This window comes from Salmo salar, chromosome 26 (genome assembly GCF_965601325.2).
Source record: "Salmo salar chromosome 26, fSalSal1, whole genome shotgun sequence".
NCBI classification, from domain to species: domain Eukaryota; kingdom Metazoa; phylum Chordata; class Actinopteri; order Salmoniformes; family Salmonidae; genus Salmo; species Salmo salar.
The window spans coordinates 35,117,722-35,139,470 of NC_138316.1; the positions used below are offsets into that span (position 1 = coordinate 35,117,722).

General features: G+C 47.7%; 1 protein-coding gene across 1 annotated transcript in view; it reads left to right on the top strand.

The window, feature by feature from the left end:
* Window positions 1-21,749, top strand: part of iqgap1 (IQ motif containing GTPase activating protein 1) — a 72,989-nt gene that overhangs the window by 15,245 nt on the left and 35,995 nt on the right. The window contains exons 3-9 of the mRNA XM_014127578.3: window positions 16,146-16,302; window positions 16,926-17,003; window positions 17,331-17,407; window positions 18,692-18,759; window positions 20,361-20,474; window positions 20,675-20,853; window positions 21,516-21,603. Of these exons, the coding sequence (XP_013983053.1) occupies window positions 16,146-16,302; window positions 16,926-17,003; window positions 17,331-17,407; window positions 18,692-18,759; window positions 20,361-20,474; window positions 20,675-20,853; window positions 21,516-21,603 (761 nt within the window). The remainder of the gene's footprint in view (window positions 1-16,145; window positions 16,303-16,925; window positions 17,004-17,330; window positions 17,408-18,691; window positions 18,760-20,360; window positions 20,475-20,674; window positions 20,854-21,515; window positions 21,604-21,749) is intronic.

The window sequence follows — 21,749 nt, forward strand, 5'->3', positions numbered from 1 at the left end:
AGGAAGAGGGGGAGAACAGACAGCTGGGAGGAAGAGGGGGAGAACGGACAGCTGGGAGGAAGAGGGGGAGAACGGACAGCTGGGAGGAAGAGGGGGAGAACGGACAGCTGGGAGGAAGAGGGGGAGAACGGACAGCTGGGAGGAAGAGGGAGAGAACGGACAGCTGGGAGGAAGAGGGAGAGAACGGACAGCTGGGAGGAAGAGGGGGAGAACGGACAGCTGGGAGGAAGAGGGGGAGAACGGACAGCTGGGAGGAAGAGGGGGAGAACGGACAGCTGGGAGGAAGAGGGGGAGAACGGACAGCTGGGAGGAAGAGGGGGAGAACGGACAGCTGGGAGGAAGAGGGGGAGAACGGACAGCTGGGAGGAAGAGGGGGAGAACGGACAGCTGGGAGGAAGAGGGGGAGAACGGACAGCTGGGAGGAAGAGGGGGAGAACGGACAGCTGGGAGGAAGAGGGGGAGAACGGACAGCTGGGAGGGAGAGGGGGAGAACGGACAGCTGGGAGGGAGAGGGGGAGAACGGACAGCTGGGAGGGAGAGGGGGAGAACGGACAGCTGGGAGGGAGAGGGGGAGAACGGACAGCTGGGAGGGAGAGGGGGAGAACGGACAGCTGGGAGGGAGAGGGGGAGAACAGAGAACAGATGTTTCTAGACCTCCACAACATTGTTCTGTAACCAGATAAGGAGCACCATGGATTTGCCTTTTCCTCCCATCTCAGCTCTCTATAAACACACCTGTCCCCACACACACACACACACACGGACACGGACACGGACACACGCCCACACAGACTTGACATTGTGCAGAAAGGAACTGGTCACATCAGTGTGTAATGTCTGTATGGTAGTGAGTGTTTACCTCCCCTCATGCTGAAAGGCCTGTTACTATAGCTAACATCTCCATGGCCTCCTATTGGTGTTTCAGAAGGCCAGCAGTTGTCATTTTCAATGAATGGGCCTTTTGAAGGAAAACCTCATCTAACAGAGTTGTTCCCGTCACTTATCTAATCATACCCATTCAGATCAGTGATTTCATTAAGATAGAATTATGCCACGCCTTGTCTCCTAAGTCCACAGCCTGATCAAATCATATGGAAGGAAGGATGGATCTTCGAAGTGTTGGAACTGAGCCTGCAGCCTGATCGGATCAAAGCAAGAAGGGAAGAAAGGATGCACTTTTGAAGTATTGGAATGGCACCGGCGGCCTGCTCTGATCACTGTGGCTATCATCCTGCTTGTGTTCTGCTGCTCTGATCACTGTGGCTATCATCCTGCTTGTGTTCTGCTGCTCTGATCACTGTGGCTATCATCCTGCTTGTGTTCTGCTGCTCTGATCACTGTGGCTATCATCCTGCTTGTGTTCTGCTGCTCTGATCACTGTGGCTATCATCCTGCTTGTGTTCTGCTGCTCTGATCACTGTGGCTATCATCCTGCTTGTGTTCTGCTGCTCTGATCACTGTGGCTATCATCCTGCTTGTGTTCTGCTGCTCTGATCACTGTGGCTATCATCCTGCTTGTGTTCTGCTGCTCTGATCACAGTGGCTATCATCCTGCTTGTGTTCTGCTGCTCTGATCACTGTGGCTATCATCCTGCTTGTGTTCTGCTGCTCTGATCACTGTGGCTATCATCCTGCTTGTGTTCTGCTGCTCTGATCACTGTGGCTATCATCCTGCTTGTGTTCTGCTGCTCTGATCACTGTGGCTATCATCCTGCTTGTGTTCTGCTGCTCTGATCACTGTGGCTATCATCCTGCTTGTGTTCTGCTGCTCTGATCACTGTGGCTATCATCCTGCTTGTGTTCTGCTGCTCTGATCACTGTGGCTATCATCCTGCTTGTGTTCTGCTGCTCTGATCACTGTGGCTATCATCCTGCTTGTGTTCTGCTGCTCTGATCACTGTGGCTATCATCCTGCTTGTGTTCTGCTGCTCTGATCACTGTGTTCTGCTGCTCTGATCACTGTGGCTATCATCCTGCTTGTGTTCTGCTGCTCTGATCACTGTGGCTATCATCCTGCTTGTGTTCTGCTGCTCTGATCACTGTGGCTATCATCCTGCTTGTGTTCTGCTGCTCTGATCACTGTGGCTATCATCCTGCTTGTGTTCTGCTGCTCTGATCACTGTGTGTTCTGCTGCTCTGATCACAGTGGCTATCATCCTGCTTGTGTTTGTGTGTTTGTGGTCTGCTGCTCTGGGAGAAACACTCTGGGATGAAGTTTCCCCTAGGTACAGTTCTAGAATCATCAAGTCTCCCAATCCTAACCTTAACCATTAGAGGGGAAAATGCTAAACTGTACCAGGATCAGTGTCTAGGGGCAACTTAATCCTGGGAGAGAGGAGGGATAGAGGGAGTATGCTCTAGGGATTCTCCATAGCCACAGCAGCTAGCGCTACAGACTGTATCCGCCACCTGATTCAAATGGGGGAGGTACTAGTAACTTCCAGCAAGGTTCCAGCATCTTTGTTGTCTGCGTAGCCAGGCCAGCACAATGCAGCTCTGCTCAGCACAGCTGTAGTATTGTAGTGTGAAAATGGTATTGAGGGCTGGCTAGGCTAACAGCTAGTGGTGCCATAGTGTCCAGTAGAGTCCACTCCCCTGCTCTCACACTTCCTGGTAGCGTATGTCAGGAAGCTTCCCACAGCACAAAGGTCAGGGGTCAATCCAATAGGAAGAGACGGTCTCCTCAGGAAGACATACAGATGCCTCTTGTGGAGAAACACTGACTGTTTTCGGTACAGTGGAGGCTGGTGGAAGAAGACATTGAAAGACCATTTCATTGTAATGAATGAATGATTTGTTTAATACCGTTCCATTGAATCCATTCCAGCCATTAGTCTGATTTTAAATGACACCAGCCTCCACTGTTGCAGTAGTACCCTGTTGAAGACCGAGAGAAGACATGCTAGATAAAATAGTTCTAGTATGGATCTAATAATAGGCTAGCCTCCAATGTTATCTCTCTGCATTCCTGACAACACTGTCATATTTCAGGTTGTCATTTTATCTCCAGAAAATAGCTTGTGTGTATCATGTTCACATTGTCATTGACATTCTGCAGTCTCATTCGTGTGTGTGTGTGTGGTGTGGAGGGTGTGTTTGTGCTCTGGGCTGGCCCCTGTGTGTCTCTGATAAAATACCCATCATTAGTATGGCACCTTTATGAAGCCTTTACTGTGGAGCAGTGAAAGGAGTTGTTCCTCTCTGCCCACCACAGCCCCTTTACCTGTGGCCTGGTCACACTGAGCTGAATAGGGGGCCTGGCCACACTGAGCTGAATAGGGGGCCTGGCCACACTGAGCTGAATAGGGGGCCTGGCCACACTGAGCTGAATAGGGGGCCTGGCCACACTGAGCTGAATAGGGGGCCTGGCCACACTGAGCTGAATAGGGGGCCTGGCCACACTGAGCTGAATAGGGGGCCTGGCCACACTGAGCTGAATAGGGGGCCCGTGTCGGGAGACCCGTTACCTGTGGCCTGGCCACACTGAGCTGAATAGGGTGCCCGTGTCGGGAGACCCGTTACCTGTGGCCTGGCCACACTGAGCTGAATAGGGTGCCCGTGTCGGGAGACACGTTACCTGTGGCCTGGCCACACTGAGCTGAATAGGGGGCCTGGCCACACTGAGCTGAATAGGGGGCCTGGCCACACTGAGCTGAATAGGGTGCCCGTGTCGGGAGACCCGTTACCTGTGGCCTGGCCACACTGAGCTGAATAGGGGGCCCGTGTCGGGAGACCCAGAGTCATGACTTACTGGCAGGGAGGAGTTGTTTCAGCTGGAGGGTTTGGGTTTGTTGGCCTGTGTACTGCAAATAGTGTGTGTGCCTGCCTGCCTGCCTGCCTGCCTGCCTGCCTGCCTGCCTGCCTGCCTGCCTGCCTGCCTGCCTGCCTGCCTAATACAGGATGTAGTTAACCCTTTTTGTAGCTGTGTGCCGAAGTGGGAGTGTAGCTTTTCTTTAGTAAAGGGATCCTCCACACTGAACAAGGCTGTAAGCTGAAGTGTTTGTACTGTATCCCTGCTGCAGTGAAAACAATACAAACCAGAACAGAAGAGTTCAGTAAGGGAGCTTCATACTACATCTCTCTGACCATCGCACCTTTTCGCTTATCTGAATTCACCCGTTTTACGTACCAACCAAACTTCTGGGAGAGCACGAGGGTCCCCTTTTTGAAAAGGGAAGTACAGAAAGAAAGTGTTTTCCTTCCTTCAAAGCTGATTTTTGACATACTCACTTTGTCCTGGAACTGTGAAATGGCTTATACCCAAGGATAGACTCTGGGCTTTCACAGCAGAGAACACACACTGCTATGGGTACTGGGACGTTACTAGAATGGTGACTTATTGGGAAGGTTGTCTACTGGGAGGTATGGAACTACTGGGAGGGTTACGGGGAGGTATGGAACTACTGGGAGGGTTACTGGGAGGCATGGAACTACTGGGAGGGTTACTGGGAGGGTTACTGGGAGGCATGGAACTACTGGGAGGGTTACTGGGAGGGTTACTGGGAGGCATGGAACTACTGGGAGGGTTACTGGGAGGTATGGAACTACTGGGAGGGTTACTGGGAGGGTTACTGGGAGGGTTACTGGGAGGCATGGAACTACTGGGAGGGTTACTGGGAGGGTTACGGGGAGGTATGGAACTACTGGGAGGGTTACTGGGAGGGTTACGGGGAGGTATGGAACTACTGGGAGGGTTACTGGGAGGGTTACGGGGAGGTATGGAACTACTGGGAGGGTTACTGGGAGGGTTACGGGGAGGTATGGAACTACTGGGAGGGTTACTGGGAGGCATGGAACTACTGGGAGGGTTACTGGGAGGTATGGAACTACTGGGAGGGTTACTGGGAGGGTTACGGGGAGGTATGGAACTACTGGGAGGGTTACTGGGAGGCATGGAACTACTGGGAGGGTTACTGGGAGGTATGGAACTACTGGGAGGGTTACTGGGAGGGTTACGGGGAGGTATGGAACTACTGGGAGGGTTACTGGGAGGGTTACTGGGAGGTATGGAACTACTGGGAGGGTTACGGGGAGGTATGGAACTACTGGGAGGGTTACTGGGAGGGTTACGGGGAGGTATGGAACTACTGGGAGGGTTACTGGGAGGGTTACTGGGAGGTATGGAACTACTGGGAGGGTTACTGGGAGGGTTACTGGGAGGTATGGAACTACTGGGAGGGTTACTGGGAGGGTTACGGGGAGGTATGGAACTACTGGGAGGGTTACTGGGAGGGTTACTGGGAGGTATGGAACTACTGGGAGGGTTACTGGGAGGGTTACGGGGAGGTATGGAACTACTGGGAGGGTTACTGGGAGGCATGGAACTACTGGGAGGGTTACTGGGAGGCAGTTGGTATCAGTCCCTCTGGTTCTTCAGTGGACTAGCACCATCACGGGCACGCTGTAACGGGGGGGGGGGGGCGGGCGAGCACGGTCATGTACACACTGTAACAGGGGGGGGGGGGGGGCGAGCACCGTCATGTACATGCTGTAACGGGGGGGGGGGGCGAGCACCGTCATGTACACGCTGTAACGGGGGGGTGAGCGAGCACCGTCACGTACACGCTGTAACGGGGGGGGGAGCACCGTCACGTACACGCTGTAACGGGGGGGCGAGCGAGCACCGTCACGCACACGCTGTTGATAGTCTATAGTTATAGTGGCTTTCTCTCATCTCTTCTGTACCCAGAACTGCAGTATGGATCCTCAGTGGCTTAGCACTACACAAACACACTGTAAAAATCTGTCTTCAGGTCTGACCTCAGGGGATTTACATGCCAAGAGGAATGCTGAGAATGTTTAGGTGTGGTTTGTTAGAGGTGAGAGTAGTCTGCTGTACTTCGTACTGGACTGGATGTAATCTGATCCTCTAGTTGACATCTACAGTGGGAAGCAAAACTATGTGGACCCTTTGGAATTACCTGGATTTCTGCATAAATTGGTCATCAAATTTGATCTGCTCTTCATCTAAGTCACAACAATGGACAGCGTGCTTAAACTAACACACAAATGATTGTATTTTCTTGTCTATTGAATACATCATTTAAACATTAAAAGGGTAGGTTGGTAAACGTATGTGAACCCCGAGGCTAATGACTCTTCCAAAAGCTAATTGGAGTCAGCTAACCTGGAGTCCAATCAATGAGACCAGATTGGAGATGTTGGTTAGAGCTGCCCTGCCCTATTAAAAAATAAATAAAAATAAAAATAGAGTTTGCTATTCACAAGAAGCATTACCTGATGTGAACCATGCCTCGAACAAAAGAGATCTCAGAAGACATAAGATTAAGAATGGCTGACTTACGTAACGCTGGAAAGGGTTACAAAATTATCTCTAAAAGCCTTCATGTTCATCAGTCCATGATAAGACAAATTGTCTATAAATGGAGAAAGTTCAGCACTGTTGCTACTCTCCCTAAGAGTGGCCGTCCTGCAAAGATGACTGCAAGAGCACCGTGCAGAATGCTCAATGAGGTTTAGAAGAATCCTAGTGTCAGCCAAAGACTTACAGAAATCTCTGGAACATGCTAACATCTCTGTTGATGAGTCTACGATACGTAAAACACTAAACAAGAAGGGTGTTCATGGGAGGACACCACGGAAGAAGCCACTGCTGTCCAAAAAAAACATTGCTGCACGTCTGAAGTTTGTAAAAGTGCACCTGGATGTTCTGTGGACAGCAGAAACTACAGTTGAGTTGTTTGGAAGGGACACACAACACTGTGTGGAGGAAAAAAAGGCACAGCACACCATCAAAATCTCATCCCAACTGTAAAGTATGGTGGAGGGAGCATCATGGTTTGGGACTGCTTTGCTGCCTCAGGGCCTGGACAGCTTGTTATCATCGGAAAAATGAATTCCCAAGTTTATCAAGACAGCCTTACATTCTCCTGCAAAATGTCTGTCCACCAATTGAAGCTCAGAAGTTGGGTGATGCAACAGGACAACGACCCAAAAGACAGAAGTAAATCAACAACAGAATGGCTTCAACAGAAGAAAATATGCCTTCTGGAGTGGCCCAATCAGAGTCCTGACCTCAACCCAATATTAAAATGCTGTGTCATGACCTCGAGAGGTTCACACCAGACTTCCCAAGAATATTGCTGAACTGAAACAGTTTTGTAAAGATGAATGGTCCAAAATTCCTCCAGACCGTTGTGCAGGTCTGATCTACAGAAAACGTTTGTTTGAGGTTATTGCTGCCAAAGGAGGGTCAACCAGTTAAATCCAAGGGTTCACATACTTTTCCCACCCTACACTGTGAATGTTTACACGGTGTGTTCAATAAAGACATGAAAACGTGTTATTAGTTTAAGCAGACTGTTTGTGACCTAGATGAAGACCAAATTGTATGGCCAATTTATGCAGAAATCCAGGTATTTCCAAAGGGTTCACATACTTTTTCTTGCTGCTGTGACTCTGAGGTTCTGTTGGTATGAGCCTGGCACTAGCAATGCCAATGTCATGGGTTCAATTCCTGCAAGGATACATATTAATAATAGTACACATATTAATACACATTTATGCAATCACTAACTTTGGATGAAATCGACTGCTAAGTGGCATCTTATCTGTGGTGATATGAACACATGATTTGATATACCGTGTTTAGGTTAAAATGTAGTGTACTAAACACAGTTGTCTAACAGTAACAGAATGGATACTTTCAGCTCCTAGGAAATGAAATGCTACACTGGTAACTAGAGGCAACAGGAGAGAAGAATAGTCCTCTCAGAGATTTACAAACTCTGGAGGGGAGAGGAGTTGAATGTCACTGTGTGTGTGTGTGTGTGTGTGTGTGTGTGTGTGTGTGTGTGTGTGTGTGTGTGTGTGTGTGTGTGTGTGTGTGTGTGTGTGTGTGCGCTGCATGTGTCAGGGCTTTAAGCTGACCTTTTTATACAAGGCGCATGTGTGCTCCTAAGTTGCAAAATGTAGGCGCACAATGAAAATATGAGGTAGTAAAACTAGAATCCTTAATTTTCTGTGTACTGTGTGTTTGAGTACTGTTGGTGTTTCTGAAGGCACTAGATTCTGTGTATCATGCAGCTCTGAGGTTTATTACCAACCAAAACCATTTGACTCACTGATCTCTATAGTGATGATGTTGGCTGCTCTTCATATTGCTGTGATCTCTAGTGATGTTGGCTGCTCTTCACACTGCTGGGATCTCTATAGTGATGATGTTGGCTGCACTTCACACTGCTGGAATCTCTATAGTGATGTTGGCTGCTCTTCACACTGCTGGGATCTCTATAGTGATGATGTTGGCTGCTCTTCACACTGCTGGGATCTCTATAGTGATGATGTTGGCTGCTCTTCACACTGCTGGGATCTCTATAGTGATGTTGGCTGCACTTCACCCTGCTGGAATCTCTATAGTGATGATGTTGGCTGCTCTTCACACTGCTGGGATCTCTATAGTGATGATGTTGGCTGCACTTCACACTGCTGGAATCTCTATAGTGATGATGTTGGCTGCTCTTCACACTGCTGGGATCTCTATAGTGATGTTGGCTGCTCTTCACACTGCTGGGATCTCTATAGTGATGTTGGCTGCTCTTCACACTGCTGGGATCTCTATAGTGATGTTGGCTGCTCTTCACACTGCTGGAATCTCTCTAGTGATGATGTTGGCTGCTCTTCACACTGCTGGGATCTCTATAGTGATGATGTTGGCTGCTCTTCACACTGCCGGGATCTCTATAGTGATGATGTTGGCTGCTCTTCACACTGCTGGGATCTCTATAGTGATGTTGGCTGCTCTTCACACTGCTGGGATCTCTATAGTGATGATGTTGGCTGCTCTTCACACTGCTGGGATCTCTATAGTGATGTTGGCTGCTCTTCACACTGCCGGGATCTCTATAGTGATGATGTTGGCTGCTCTTCACACCGCTGGGATCTCTATAGTGATGATGTTGGCTGCTCTTCACACTGCTGGGATCTCTATAGTGATGATGTTGGCTGCTCTTCACACTGCTGGGATCTCTATAGTGATGTTGGCTGCTCTTCACACTGCTGGGATCTCTATAGTGATGTTGGCTGCTCTTCACACCGCTGGGATCTCTATAGTGATGATGTTGGCTGCACTTCACACTGCTGGGATCTCTATAGTGATGTTGGCTGCTCTTCACACTGCTGGGATCTCTATAGTGATGTTGGCTGCACTTCACACTGCTGGGATCTCTATAGTGATGTTGGCTGCTCTTCACACTGCTGGGATCTCTATAGTGATGATGTTGGCTGCTCTTCACACTGCTGGAATCTCTATAGTGATGTTGGCTGCACTTCACACTGCTGGAATCTCTATAGTGATGTTGGCTGCTCTTCACACTGCTGGGATCTCTATAGTGATGATGTTGGCTGCTCTTCACACTGCTGGGATCTCTATAGTGATGTTGGCTGCTCTTCACACTGCTGGGATCTCTATAGTGATGATGTTGGCTGCACTTCACACTGCTGGGATCTCTATAGTGATGATGTTGGCTGCACTTCACACTGCTGGGATCTCTATAGTGATGTTGGCTGCTCTTCACACTGCTGGAATCTCTATAGTGATGTTGGCTGCTCTTCACACTGCTGGAATCTCTATAGTGATGTTGGCTGCTCTTCACACTGCTGGAATCTCTATAGTGATGTTGGCTGCTCTTCACACCGCTGGGATCTCTATAGTGATGATGTTGGCTGCTCTTCACACTGCTGGGATCTCTATAGTGATGATGTTGGCTGCTCTTCACACTGCTGGGATCTCTATAGTGATGATGTTGGCTGCACTTCACACTGCTGGGATCTCTATAGTGATGTTGGCTGCTCTTCACACTGCTGGAATCTCTATAGTGATGTTGGCTGCTCTTCACACTGCTGGGATCTCTATAGTGATGTTGGCTGCACTTCACACTGCTGGGATCTCTATAGTGATGTTGGCTGCTCTTCACACTGCTGGAATCTCTATAGTGATGATGTTGGCTGCTCTTCACACTGCTGGAATCTCTATAGTGATGATGTTGGCTGCTCTTCACACTGCTGGAATCTCTATAGTGATGATGTTGGCTGCTCTTCACACTGCTGGAATCTCTATAGTGATGATGTTGGCTGCTCTTCACACTGCTGGGATCTCTATAGTGATGATGTTGGCTGCTCTTCACACTGCTGGGATCTCTATAGTGATGTTGGCTGCACTTCACACTGCTGGGATCTCTATAGTGATGTTGGCTGCTCTTCACACTGCTGGAATCTCTATAGTGATGTTGGCTGCTCTTCACACTGCTGGGATCTCTATAGTGATGATGTTGGCTGCTCTTCACACTGCTGGGATCTCTATAGTGATGATGTTGGCTGCTCTTCACACTGCTGGGATCTCTATAGTGATGATGTTGGCTGCCCTTCACACTGCTGGGATCTCTATAGTGATGATGTTGGCTGCCCTTCACACTGCTGGGATCTCTATAGTGATGATGTTGGCTGCTCTTCACACTGCTGGGATCTCTATAGTGATGATGTTGGCTGCTCTTCACACTGCTGGGATCTCTATAGTGATGATGTTGGCTGCTCTTCACACTGCTGGGATCTCTATAGTGATGATGTTGGCTGCTCTTCACACTGCTGGGATCTCTATAGTGATGTTGGCTGCTCTTCACACTGCTGGGATCTCTATAGTGATGATGTTGGCTGCTCTTCACACTGCTGGGATCTCTATAGTGATGATGTTGGCTGCTCTTCACACTGCTGGGATCTCTATAGTGATGATGTTGGCTGCACTTCACACTGCTGGGATCTCTATAGTGATGATGTTGGCTGCTCTTCACACTGCTGGGATCTCTATAGTGATGTTGGCTGCTCTTCACACTGCTGGGATCTCTATAGTGATGATGTTGGCTGCTCTTCACACCGCTGGGATCTCTATAGTGATGATGTTGGCTGCACTTCACACTGCTGTGATCTCTATAGTGATGTTGGCTGCTCTTCACACTGCTGGAATCTCTCTAGTGATGTTGGCTGCTCTTCACACTGCTGGGATCTCTATAGTGATGTTGGCTGCTCTTCACACTGCTGGGATCTCTATAGTGATGATGTTGGCTGCTCTTCACACTGCTGGGATCTCTATAGTGATGATGTTGGCTGCACTTCACACTGCTGGGATCTCTATAGTGATGTTGGCTGCACTTCACACTGCTGGGATCTCTATAGTGATGTTGGCTGCTCTTCACACTGCTGGGATCTCTATAGTGATGTTGGCTGCTCTTCACACTGCTGGGATCTCTATAGTGATGATGTTGGCTGCACTTCACACTGCTGGGATCTCTATAGTGATGATGTTGGCTGCTCTTCACACTGCTGGGATCTCTATAGTGATGATGTTGGCTGCTCTTCACACTGCTGGGATCTCTATAGTGATGATGTTGGCTGCTCTTCACACTGCTGGGATCTCTATAGTGATGATGTTGGCTGCTCTTCACACTGCTGGGATCTCTCTAGTGATGTTGGCTGCACTTCACACTGCTGGGATCTCTCTAGTGATGTTGGCTGCTCTTCACACTGCTGGAATCTCTATAGTGATGTTGGCTGCTCTTCACACTGCTGGAATCTCTATAGTGATGTTGGCTGCTCTTCACACTGCTGGAATCTCTATAGTGATGTTGGCTGCTCTTCACACTGCTGGGATCTCTATAGTGATGATGTTGGCTGCTCTTCACACTGCTGGAATCTCTATAGTGATGATGTTGGCTGCTCTTCACACTGCTGGGATCTCTATAGTGATGATGTTGGCTGCTCTTCACACTGCTGGGATCTCTATAGTGATGATGTTGGCTGCTCTTCACACTGCTGGGATCTCTATAGTGATGATGTTGGCTGCTCTTCACACTGCTGGAATCTCTATAGTGATGATGTTGGCTGCTCTTCACACCGCTGGGATCTCTATAGTGATGATGTTGGCTGCACTTCACACTGCTGGGATCTCTATAGTGATGTTGTTGGCTGCACTTCACACTGCTGGGATCTCTATAGTGATGTTGGCTGCTCTTCACACTGCTGGAATCTCTATAGTGATGTTGGCTGCTCTTCACACTGCTGGGATCTCTATAGTGATGTTGGCTGCTCTTCACACTGCTGGAATCTCTATAGTGATGTTGGCTGCTCTTCACACTGCTGGAATCTCTATAGTGATGTTGGCTGCTCTTCACACTGCTGGAATCTCTATAGTGATGTTGGCTGCTCTTCACACCGCTGGGATCTCTATAGTGATGATGTTGGCTGCTCTTCACACTGCTGGGATCTCTATAGTGATGATGTTGGCTGCTCTTCACACTGCTGGGATCTCTATAGTGATGATGTTGGCTGCTCTTCACACTGCTGGGATCTCTATAGTGATGTTGGCTGCTCTTCACACTGCTGGAATCTCTATAGTGATGTTGGCTGCTCTTCACACTGCTGGGATCTCTATAGTGATGTTGGCTGCACTTCACACTGCTGGGATCTCTATAGTGATGTTGGCTGCTCTTCACACTGCTGGAATCTCTATAGTGATGTTGGCTGCACTTCACACTGCTGGGATCTCTATAGTGATGTTGGCTGCTCTTCACACTGCTGGAATCTCTATAGTGATGTTGGCTGCTCTTCACACTGCTGGGATCTCTATAGTGATGATGTTGGCTGCTCTTCACACTGCTGGGATCTCTATAGTGATGTTGGCTGCACTTCACACTGCTGGGATCTCTATAGTGATGATGTTGGCTGCTCTTCACACTGCTGGGATCTCTATAGTGATGATGTTGGCTGCTCTTCACACTGCTGGGATCTCTATAGTGATGTTGGCTGCCTTCACACTGCTGGATCTCTATAGTGATGTTGGCTGCTCTTCACACTGCTGGGATCTCTATAGTGATGATGTTGGCTGCCCTTCACACTGCTGGGATCTCTATAGTGATGTTGGCTGCTCTTCACACTGCTGGGATCTCTATAGTGATGATGTTGGCTGCCCTTCACACTGCTGGGATCTCTATAGTGATGATGGCTGCTCTTCACACTGGCTGCTCTTCACACTGCTGGGATCTCTATAGTGATGATGTTGGCTGCTCTTCACACTGCTGTGATCTCTATAGTGATGATGTTGGCTGCACTTCACACTGCTGTGATCTCTATAGTGATGTTGGCTGCTCTTCACACTGCTGGGATCTCTATAGTGATGTTGGCTGCACTTCACACTGCTGGGATCTCTATAGTGATGTTGGCTGCTCTTCACACTGCTGGGATCTCTATAGTGATGTTGGCTGCTCTTCACACTGCTGGGATCTCTATAGTGATGTTGGCTGCTCTTCACACTGCTGGGATCTCTATAGTGATGTTGGCTGCACTTCACACTGCTGGGATCTCTATAGTGATGATGTTGGCTGCTCTTCACACTGCTGGGATCTCTATAGTGATGATGTTGGCTGCTCTTCACACTGCTGGGATCTCTATAGTGATGATGTTGGCTGCTCTTCACACTGCTGGGATCTCTATAGTGATGTTGGCTGCTCTTCACACTGCTGGGATCTCTATAGTGATGTTGGCTGCACTTCACACTGCTGGGATCTCTATAGTGATGATGTTGGCTGCTCTTCACACTGCTGGGATCTCTATAGTGATGATGTTGGCTGCTCTTCACACTGCTGGAATCTCTATAGTGATGATGTTGGCTGCCCTTCACACTGCTGGGATCTCTATAGTGATGATGTTGGCTGCTCTTCACACTGCTGGGATCTCTATAGTGATGATGTTGGCTGCTCTTCACACTGCTGGGATCTCTATAGTGATGATGTTGGCTGCTCTTCACACTGCTGGAATCTCTATAGTGATGATGTTGGCTGCACTTCACACTGCTGGGATCTCTATAGTGATGATGTTGGCTGCTCTTCACACTGCTGGGATCTCTATAGTGATGTTGGCTGCTCTTCACACTGCTGGGATCTCTATAGTGATGATGTTGGCTGCTCTTCACACTGCTGGGATCTCTATAGTGATGTTGGCTGCTCTTCACACTGCTGGGATCTCTATAGTGATGTTGGCTGCTCTTCACACTGCTGGGATCTCTTAGTGATGTGGCTGCACTTCACACTGCTGGAATCTCTATAGTGATGTTGGCTGCACTTCACACTGCTGGGATCTCTATAGTGATGATGTTGGCTGCTCTTCACACTGCTGGGATCTCTATAGTGATGTTGGCTGCACTTCACACTGCTGGGATCTCTATAGTGATGATGTTGGCTGCTCTTCACACTGCTGGGATCTCTATAGTGATGATGTTGGCTGCTCTTCACACTGCTGGGATCTCTATAGTGATGATGTTGGCTGCTCTTCACACTGCTGGGATCTCTATAGTGATGATGTTGGCTGCACTTCACACTGCTGGGATCTCTATAGTGATGTTGGCTGCTCTTCACACTGCTGGGATCTCTATAGTGAGATGTTGGCTGCTCTTCACACTGCTGGGATCTCTATAGTGATGTTGGCTGCTCTTCACACTGCTGGGATCTCTATAGTGATGTTGGCTGCTCTTCACACTGCTGGGATCTCTATAGTGATGATGTTGGCTGCACTTCACACTGCTGGGATCTCTATAGTGATGATGTTGGCTGCTCTTCACACTGCTGGGATCTCTATAGTGATGTTGGCTGCTCTTCACACTGCTGGGATCTCTATAGTGATGTTGGCTGCACTTCACACTGCTGGGATCTCTATAGTGATGATGTTGGCTGCTCTTCACACTGCTGGGATCTCTATAGTGATGATGTTGGCTGCTCTTCACACTGCTGGGATCTCTATAGTGATGTTGGCTGCTCTTCACACTGCTGGGATCTCTATAGTGATGATGTTGGCTGCTCTTCACACTGCTGGGATCTCTATAGTGATGTTGGCTGCACTTCACACTGCTGGGATCTCTATAGTGATGTTGGCTGCTCTTCACACTGCTGGGATCTCTATAGTGATGTTGGCTGCTCTTCACACTGCTGGGATCTCTATAGTGATGTTGGCTGCTCTTCACACTGCTGGGATCTCTATAGTGATGATGTTGGCTGCTCTTCACACTGCTGGGATCTCTATAGTGATGATGTTGGCTGCTCTTCACACTGCTGGGATCTCTATAGTGATGATGTTGGCTGCTCTTCACACTGCTGGGATCTCTATAGTGATGATGTTGGCTGCTCTTCACACTGCTGGGATCTCTATAGTGATGATGTTGGCTGCTCTTCACACTGCTGGGATCTCTATAGTGTGATGTTGGCTGCACTTCACACTGCTGGGATCTCTATAGTGATGATGTTGGCTGCTCTTCACACTGCTGGGATCTCTATAGTGATGATGTTGGCTGCTCTTCACACTGCTGGGATCTCTATAGTGATGTTGGCTGCTCTTCACACTGCTGGGATCTCTATAGTGATGATGTTGGCTGCTCTTCACACTGCTGGGATCTCTATAGTGATGATGTTGGCTGCACTTCACACTGCTGGGATCTCTATAGTGATGATGTTGGCTGCTCTTCACACTGCTGGGATCTCTATAGTGATGTTGGCTGCTCTTCACACTGCTGGAATCTCTATAGTGATGATGTTGGCTGCTCTTCGTTGACTCTACATAGGCTTAAACATAGTATAGCAATCTGTAAGTGGCAGTTTTCCCAAAAATGGCCTCTGTTATTCTTTGACAAGGTCAAAAAATAAATGCCAGTTATGGTCTCACTCCTCCTTACTTTTAACGGTTACTAAAATCAGAATGGATCATGGGAAAAGGGGTTTTAGCTACCCAGCTCTGTGGTCTTGGAATCATCTCCAGACCAGCTTGAAACCCCGGGATCTTGTTTCCTTGAAGTTTAAAGGTTTGGTTGACTCACATGTTACTGAGACACATAGTCATTAGGACTTTACCTGGTGCTACTTATGATAAAAATCTATCTGTGACGCTTGTATGGTTCTGGAATTCTAATGAATGTGTGTTTTACATTGAAAAAAACATATATGTCTAAGTTGTTACACTCTGACTATTTGTCTCAAACATTGTTCCCTTCTGCTGCCATCCTGGATGGACCAGGTCTCTCTTGAATTAATTTTTTCTCAATGAGACTAACCTGGATAAATAAAGGTTAAATAAAACCTCTTTGTGTCCTCCAGGTGGATGGAGGCGTGTCTGGATGAGGAGCTCCCGCCCACCACAGAGCTGGAGGAGGGGCTTAGGAACGGGGTGTACCTGGCCAAACTCGGGAACTTCTTTGCCCCACAAACCGTTTCCATCAAGAAAATCTATGACCGCGAGCAGACCCGCTACAAGGTGAGGACCGAGGAGATGCACTGCAGACTGTAACGCACACGCAACCAGACGTGCACACACACACACACACACACACACACACACACACGCTCCAGATAAGTGCAGGTCAAAGGGACAAATGTTCTTCTATTCAGTCAGTTACCAGAGGAGACAAACTCCCTTTTGCCCAACCCGCCTAACTCACACCGGACTATCCATCAAGGTGTAGGGGCAAGTTGCACCGAGACACTGATCTGGGGTCAGTTTAGCATTTTTCACCAATAATAGTCAAGGTTATGATTGGGGGAGGTGACGCTGATCCTAGATCTGTATCTAGGGAAAACTTCACCCCGGCGCACCCATCAACGCCACGAGCAGCAGACATGCATCTATGGTCCTATTCTATCAAAACAGTTGACTTAAGTTAAATAACCAAAAACACACATTGTTATTACACTGCAAGAAATCCTCCTTACCTTGGAAATGTTTTAGTTGAATAAGACCCCAGGTTACTGTGACTCACTGAGTCAGGCTTGATTTACTCAATGGGGAAGGAATGAATGTGTGTATTACTGTAATTGCTTGTTTGTTTGTGTAGGTGTGTGTGTCACATTGTAACTCACTGTTTTGTTTCATTCCTGCAGGCCACTGGGCTTCATTTTAGACATACAGACAACGTCATCCAGTGGCTCAACGCCATGACAGAGAAGGGCCTGCCAAAGGTGAGTGATGGGCTCACACACACACACACACACACACACACACACACACACACACACACACACACACACACAGACATAGCAGTCACTGTATTCTTAATACCAGGGAAGCGTATTTCCCCCATACCACTCCTGTGTAACAAGCCGGGGCTTGCCTGGATCCCACTCCCAGACTACTGAACCCTCAGCCCTGGGTCACGTTCAATAGGAACGAGCGGAAGATGTTTTGAAACATTCACATTCTTATTGGACAAGTCCAGGTAATATGTAATTAATTTTCTAGCGTTTTAGCATGTTTCGTGCCTAATGAAGATGTCCGTCTGTCCTCAGATCTTCTATCCAGAGACTACAGACATCTATGATAGGAAGAACATGCCGCGCTGCATCTACTGCATACATGCTCTCAGGTACACACACACACACACACACACACACACACACACGATGAAATGAAATTTGTATAGATTTTTTGAATACTAGGAAAACCATTTATCACAAATCAGAGAGAGCAGTGGTTCAAACTGTAGAACCCAGTTCCTACATCTGAATATAAAAATGTATTTTATCAAGCAAAACTATGTTCCATGTTGTCGCTGGGACCCTCAGGATGACATATCAGAGCAAGATTACTGAGTGCATGTTATTTACCTTCAGAGGTGAATGTATCAAACCAGTTAAGTGATATGTTTTTTTGTTGTTGTACACTCTCAAACCATATCATGCTATTTGTTTTCACTATAATAGCTTCTGTAAATTGGGCAGTGCAGTTAGATTAACACGAATTTAAGCTTTCTGTCCATATAAGACATATCTATGTCCTGGAAATGTTGCTGTTACTAACGACGTCATTCTAGTCATATTAGAGCACTTTAGCAACAACCGTCTGGTATAGGGACACCGATCCCGTAGATCCTTATTAAAATGATATTAAACCCTGATCTGCCTCAGTGCTACCTGAACTCGCACAGAAAAGTCACAAAAGACAAATTGTCTATCGTAATATTTTGTTATCTCAGTGAAAAATGTTCAACATTTTCTGCTTTGCTCTGTCCTATTCAATACCGCCGGTATGTGAAGTTGAAAATGTAGACTGGATTTGTGCATGTTTACTCTCAGGACTAGGTTTTTGGAAACCTGACACGTTTGAGGTGAATGGTACGATTTTGGACTGGTGAGGTATTCAGCACCAAGGAGAAACTCCAACCGCCTCAGCCTTGCGATGGTAGTTCACGTCCCAAATGCACCCGGTTCCCTATAAAGTGCACTACTTTTCACCAGAGCCCTATTGGCCCTGGTCAGAAGTAGTGTACTAAATAGGGAATAGGGTGCCATTTGGGACACAGCCAGAGTCTGATAATAGAACATTCCAGCTGCATGTAAAATGGATGCTGAGCCTGTTCAGTCCAGAGGCTGTACATCTACTGATCCATGTCCCAGATTGCACCATATTTCCTTTGTAGTGCACAATATAGGGAACAGGGTGCCATTTGGGAAGGGTCCTTGGCCTTTAGAGTCAGGAAGTCAACACTACAGGACTGGGTGACAGGGTGGCAGAGGGGGGGTAGGAGGTGCTCCAGTCCACGCTAGATGAATGGCTGTTGACTACAATGCCTTCTGGCCCCCTCCCCTGGTGCCACACACATGCCAGAACACAGATCCAACAACATGTTTATCTCTTTCCCCCCACACAGTTTGTACCTGTTCAAGCTGGGTCTAGCCCCTCAGATCCAGGACCTGTATGGCAAGGTGGACTTCACAGGTGAGTGTGTCCCAATACCACACAGTGTTCAATTTTCTTTCACTCAACTCATTCAGTTTGTCATTGTTCATTTTTTTTGTTTTAAAGTCAAACAGTTAACACGACTAACATATGATGTTAAACATGATATGTGGTCCTCTGTGGTTCAGTTGCTAGCCAAGGTTGTGGGTTCAACTCCCGCAGGGATCCCATACACATACTAAACATGGATACATGTACCGTACTGTTAGTGACTTTAGATAGTGTCTAAGTGACAAGCAGGCATAGTGTTGGCTCCAGTCCTGAGTTACAGTTCCACAGGGAAGGGGTTTTACCAGGCAGCTAGCAACAATGTGAAAGTCATTAGTGAGTGTTTCCTGTTGCTGCTCTGTTCTACTGTGTGCCAAGCGCCTGACCAGGGGGTATGTGTATTACTCTCAGACCAGGAACAATCACCCTCTCCTGTCTGCGTTTAGCCTCTACAGTTAGCCTACTATTTACAGTATGAAGGGTACTATGTCCATTATGTACAGCGTTTGGCTCCAACCTAGCACTAAAAAGTCTGATTCTACAAATCGCATACTCATCAAGAGATAATTAGTTGAATCTCTCTAGTCTATAATCTACAGTTTGAAGGGTACTGTACTCTAGCCAGCGTGGTCCAGTGTGTGCAGGGTGTGGTTCCAACCCAGCACTAAAAAATCAGATTCTAATCTGATGCTAATGACCTAATCAGATAGGACGGTGAATCATGCATTTGGGCGCAGAGCTGGAACAATAACCTACACACACACACTATCTAGTATTCCAGGACCAGAGCTGGAACAATAACCTACACACTATCTAGTATTCCAGGACCAGAGCTGGAACAATAACCTACACACTATCTAGTATTCCAGGACCAGAGTTGGTTGTCACTACCTTGGCCATTACCTTCACCATGCTCTCTCTCCAGACTCTAGCTCCTCTCTCTCCAGCCTCTACCCTCAGTCTTAGCCATGCTCCTCTCTCTCCAGACTCTAGCTCCTCTCTCTCCAGCCTCTACCCTCAGTCTTAGCCATGCTCCTCTCTCTCCAGACTCTAGCTCCTCTCTCTCCAGCCTCTACCCTCAGTCTTAGCCATGCTCCTCTCTCTCCAGACTCTAGCTCCTCTCTCTCCAGCCTCTACCCTCAGTCTTAGCCATGCTCCTCTCTCTCCAGACTCTAGCTCCTCTCTCTCCAGACTCTACCCTCAGTCTTAGCCATGCTCCTCTCTCTCCAGACTCTAGCTCCTCTCTCTCCAGCCTCTACCCTCAGTCTTAGCCATGCTCCTCTCTCTCCAGACTCTAGCTCCTCTCTCTCCAGCCTCTACCCTCAGTCTTAGCCATGCTCTCTGTCCAGCCAAGCTATGCAGAGACAACTACAGCTCAGGGAACACCCACTCCCCAGTGCCTGATACCATTTCCCTCCTAGTGCAAGAAATACACTCCCCTTTTGTACCATGATTATGTTTACAGAACAACCCCTGCTCTCTTTCAGTACTCCCACCAAACAACTGTTGATAGACCTAATGCCTAACCCACTCTTTCTTCCTCTCCCTCCCCTCCTTTATACCTCACTCTTTCCCTCCTTTCCACCACTCAGAGGAGGAGATTAACAACATGAAGAGTGAACTGGAGAAGTACGGAATCCAGATGCCCGCCTTCAGCAAGATTGGTGGAATCCTGGCCAATGAGCTGTCAGTGGATGAGGCTGCGTGTAAGCACCTATCAGATATCACAGAGGGGCGGGTCTAACTGCCTGTTTGGTTGAGTGGCAGGACTAAGACTTTGGTTGATTTCAACACTTCTTCTTTATAACAAATTGAAAATGATGGTTTAATATTGCGTAACTTTTCCTTTTATATCCATTTATGAAAATATTACACACATTTCTGGTAATGAACTTCTCTCCTCCAGTGCATGCAGCAGTGATAGCCATCAATGAGGCCATAGACCAGGGGGTCCCTGAGGGCACAATGGCTGCCATGCAGAACCCCAACGCCATGCTGCTTCAGATGAACACCAGCTCTGCCCAGCACTACCAGGACATGCTGCACAGTGCCAAGGCTGAGAAGGTGGCCAACTCACGCAAACGGGTATGAGAGCTTGCTGTAAATACTGGGATAGAGAATGAGTGGCAGGGTTGGGGAGTCAATTCCATTTCAATTCTATCAATTCAGAAAGTAAACCAAAAGTCAAATTCCAATTGTTTTCACTAATTCAGTTGACTTTCTGAATTGACTGAATTGGAATCCACTTTCTGAATTGACTGAATTGGAATCCACTTTCTGAATTGACTGAATTGGAATCCATCCCAATATTGGCTGCTGTAGTGTTTTCTTTGAAAAGTGTATTTGACTTTCTCCAGCTCTATAGTTACTGTAAAGAGGTGACCCTCAATCTTTCTCCTGGAGGCGAGCTGGACTACAGTAGTGTTTTGGCCTCAGCTAAGTGCCAGCACACCTGATTTTTAAATACTCATCTGATGGTCAACACCCTAATTAGCTGAATCAGCTGTTTCACTGCTGAGCTAGGACAAAAACCTGCAATACATTGTTTCTCCTTGAGCAGGCTTCAGGATCACTGGTTTAAATGTACAATGTTGAAGTCAGAATTCAATGCATTTATGTGCAACAGAACTAAAATGTGTGCATATTATTGAGCAAGTTCAGATGGTACCTCCCGGTTTCGGAGTGTTTTGTTCCGTTTCATGCCTATTGAACACTACCCTGATGTTGTGCTGTCCCTCCTACTGTAGCTGGGGGAGAACTCCGACGCAGAGAGAGATGTCTATGAAGAGCTCCTCACACAGGCTGAGATCCAGGGCAACGTCAACAAGGTCAACTGTGAGTAACACACACACTATTCTTCATGTTGATGAATCCACATGAGAATGCAGACGTGTTTTTAAATGTTTATTGAGTTTGTAGTCAACAGATCTAACATCCCTGCATTCGTTTTTAGATTCACTGAAGTGAATTTTGCTTCTAGC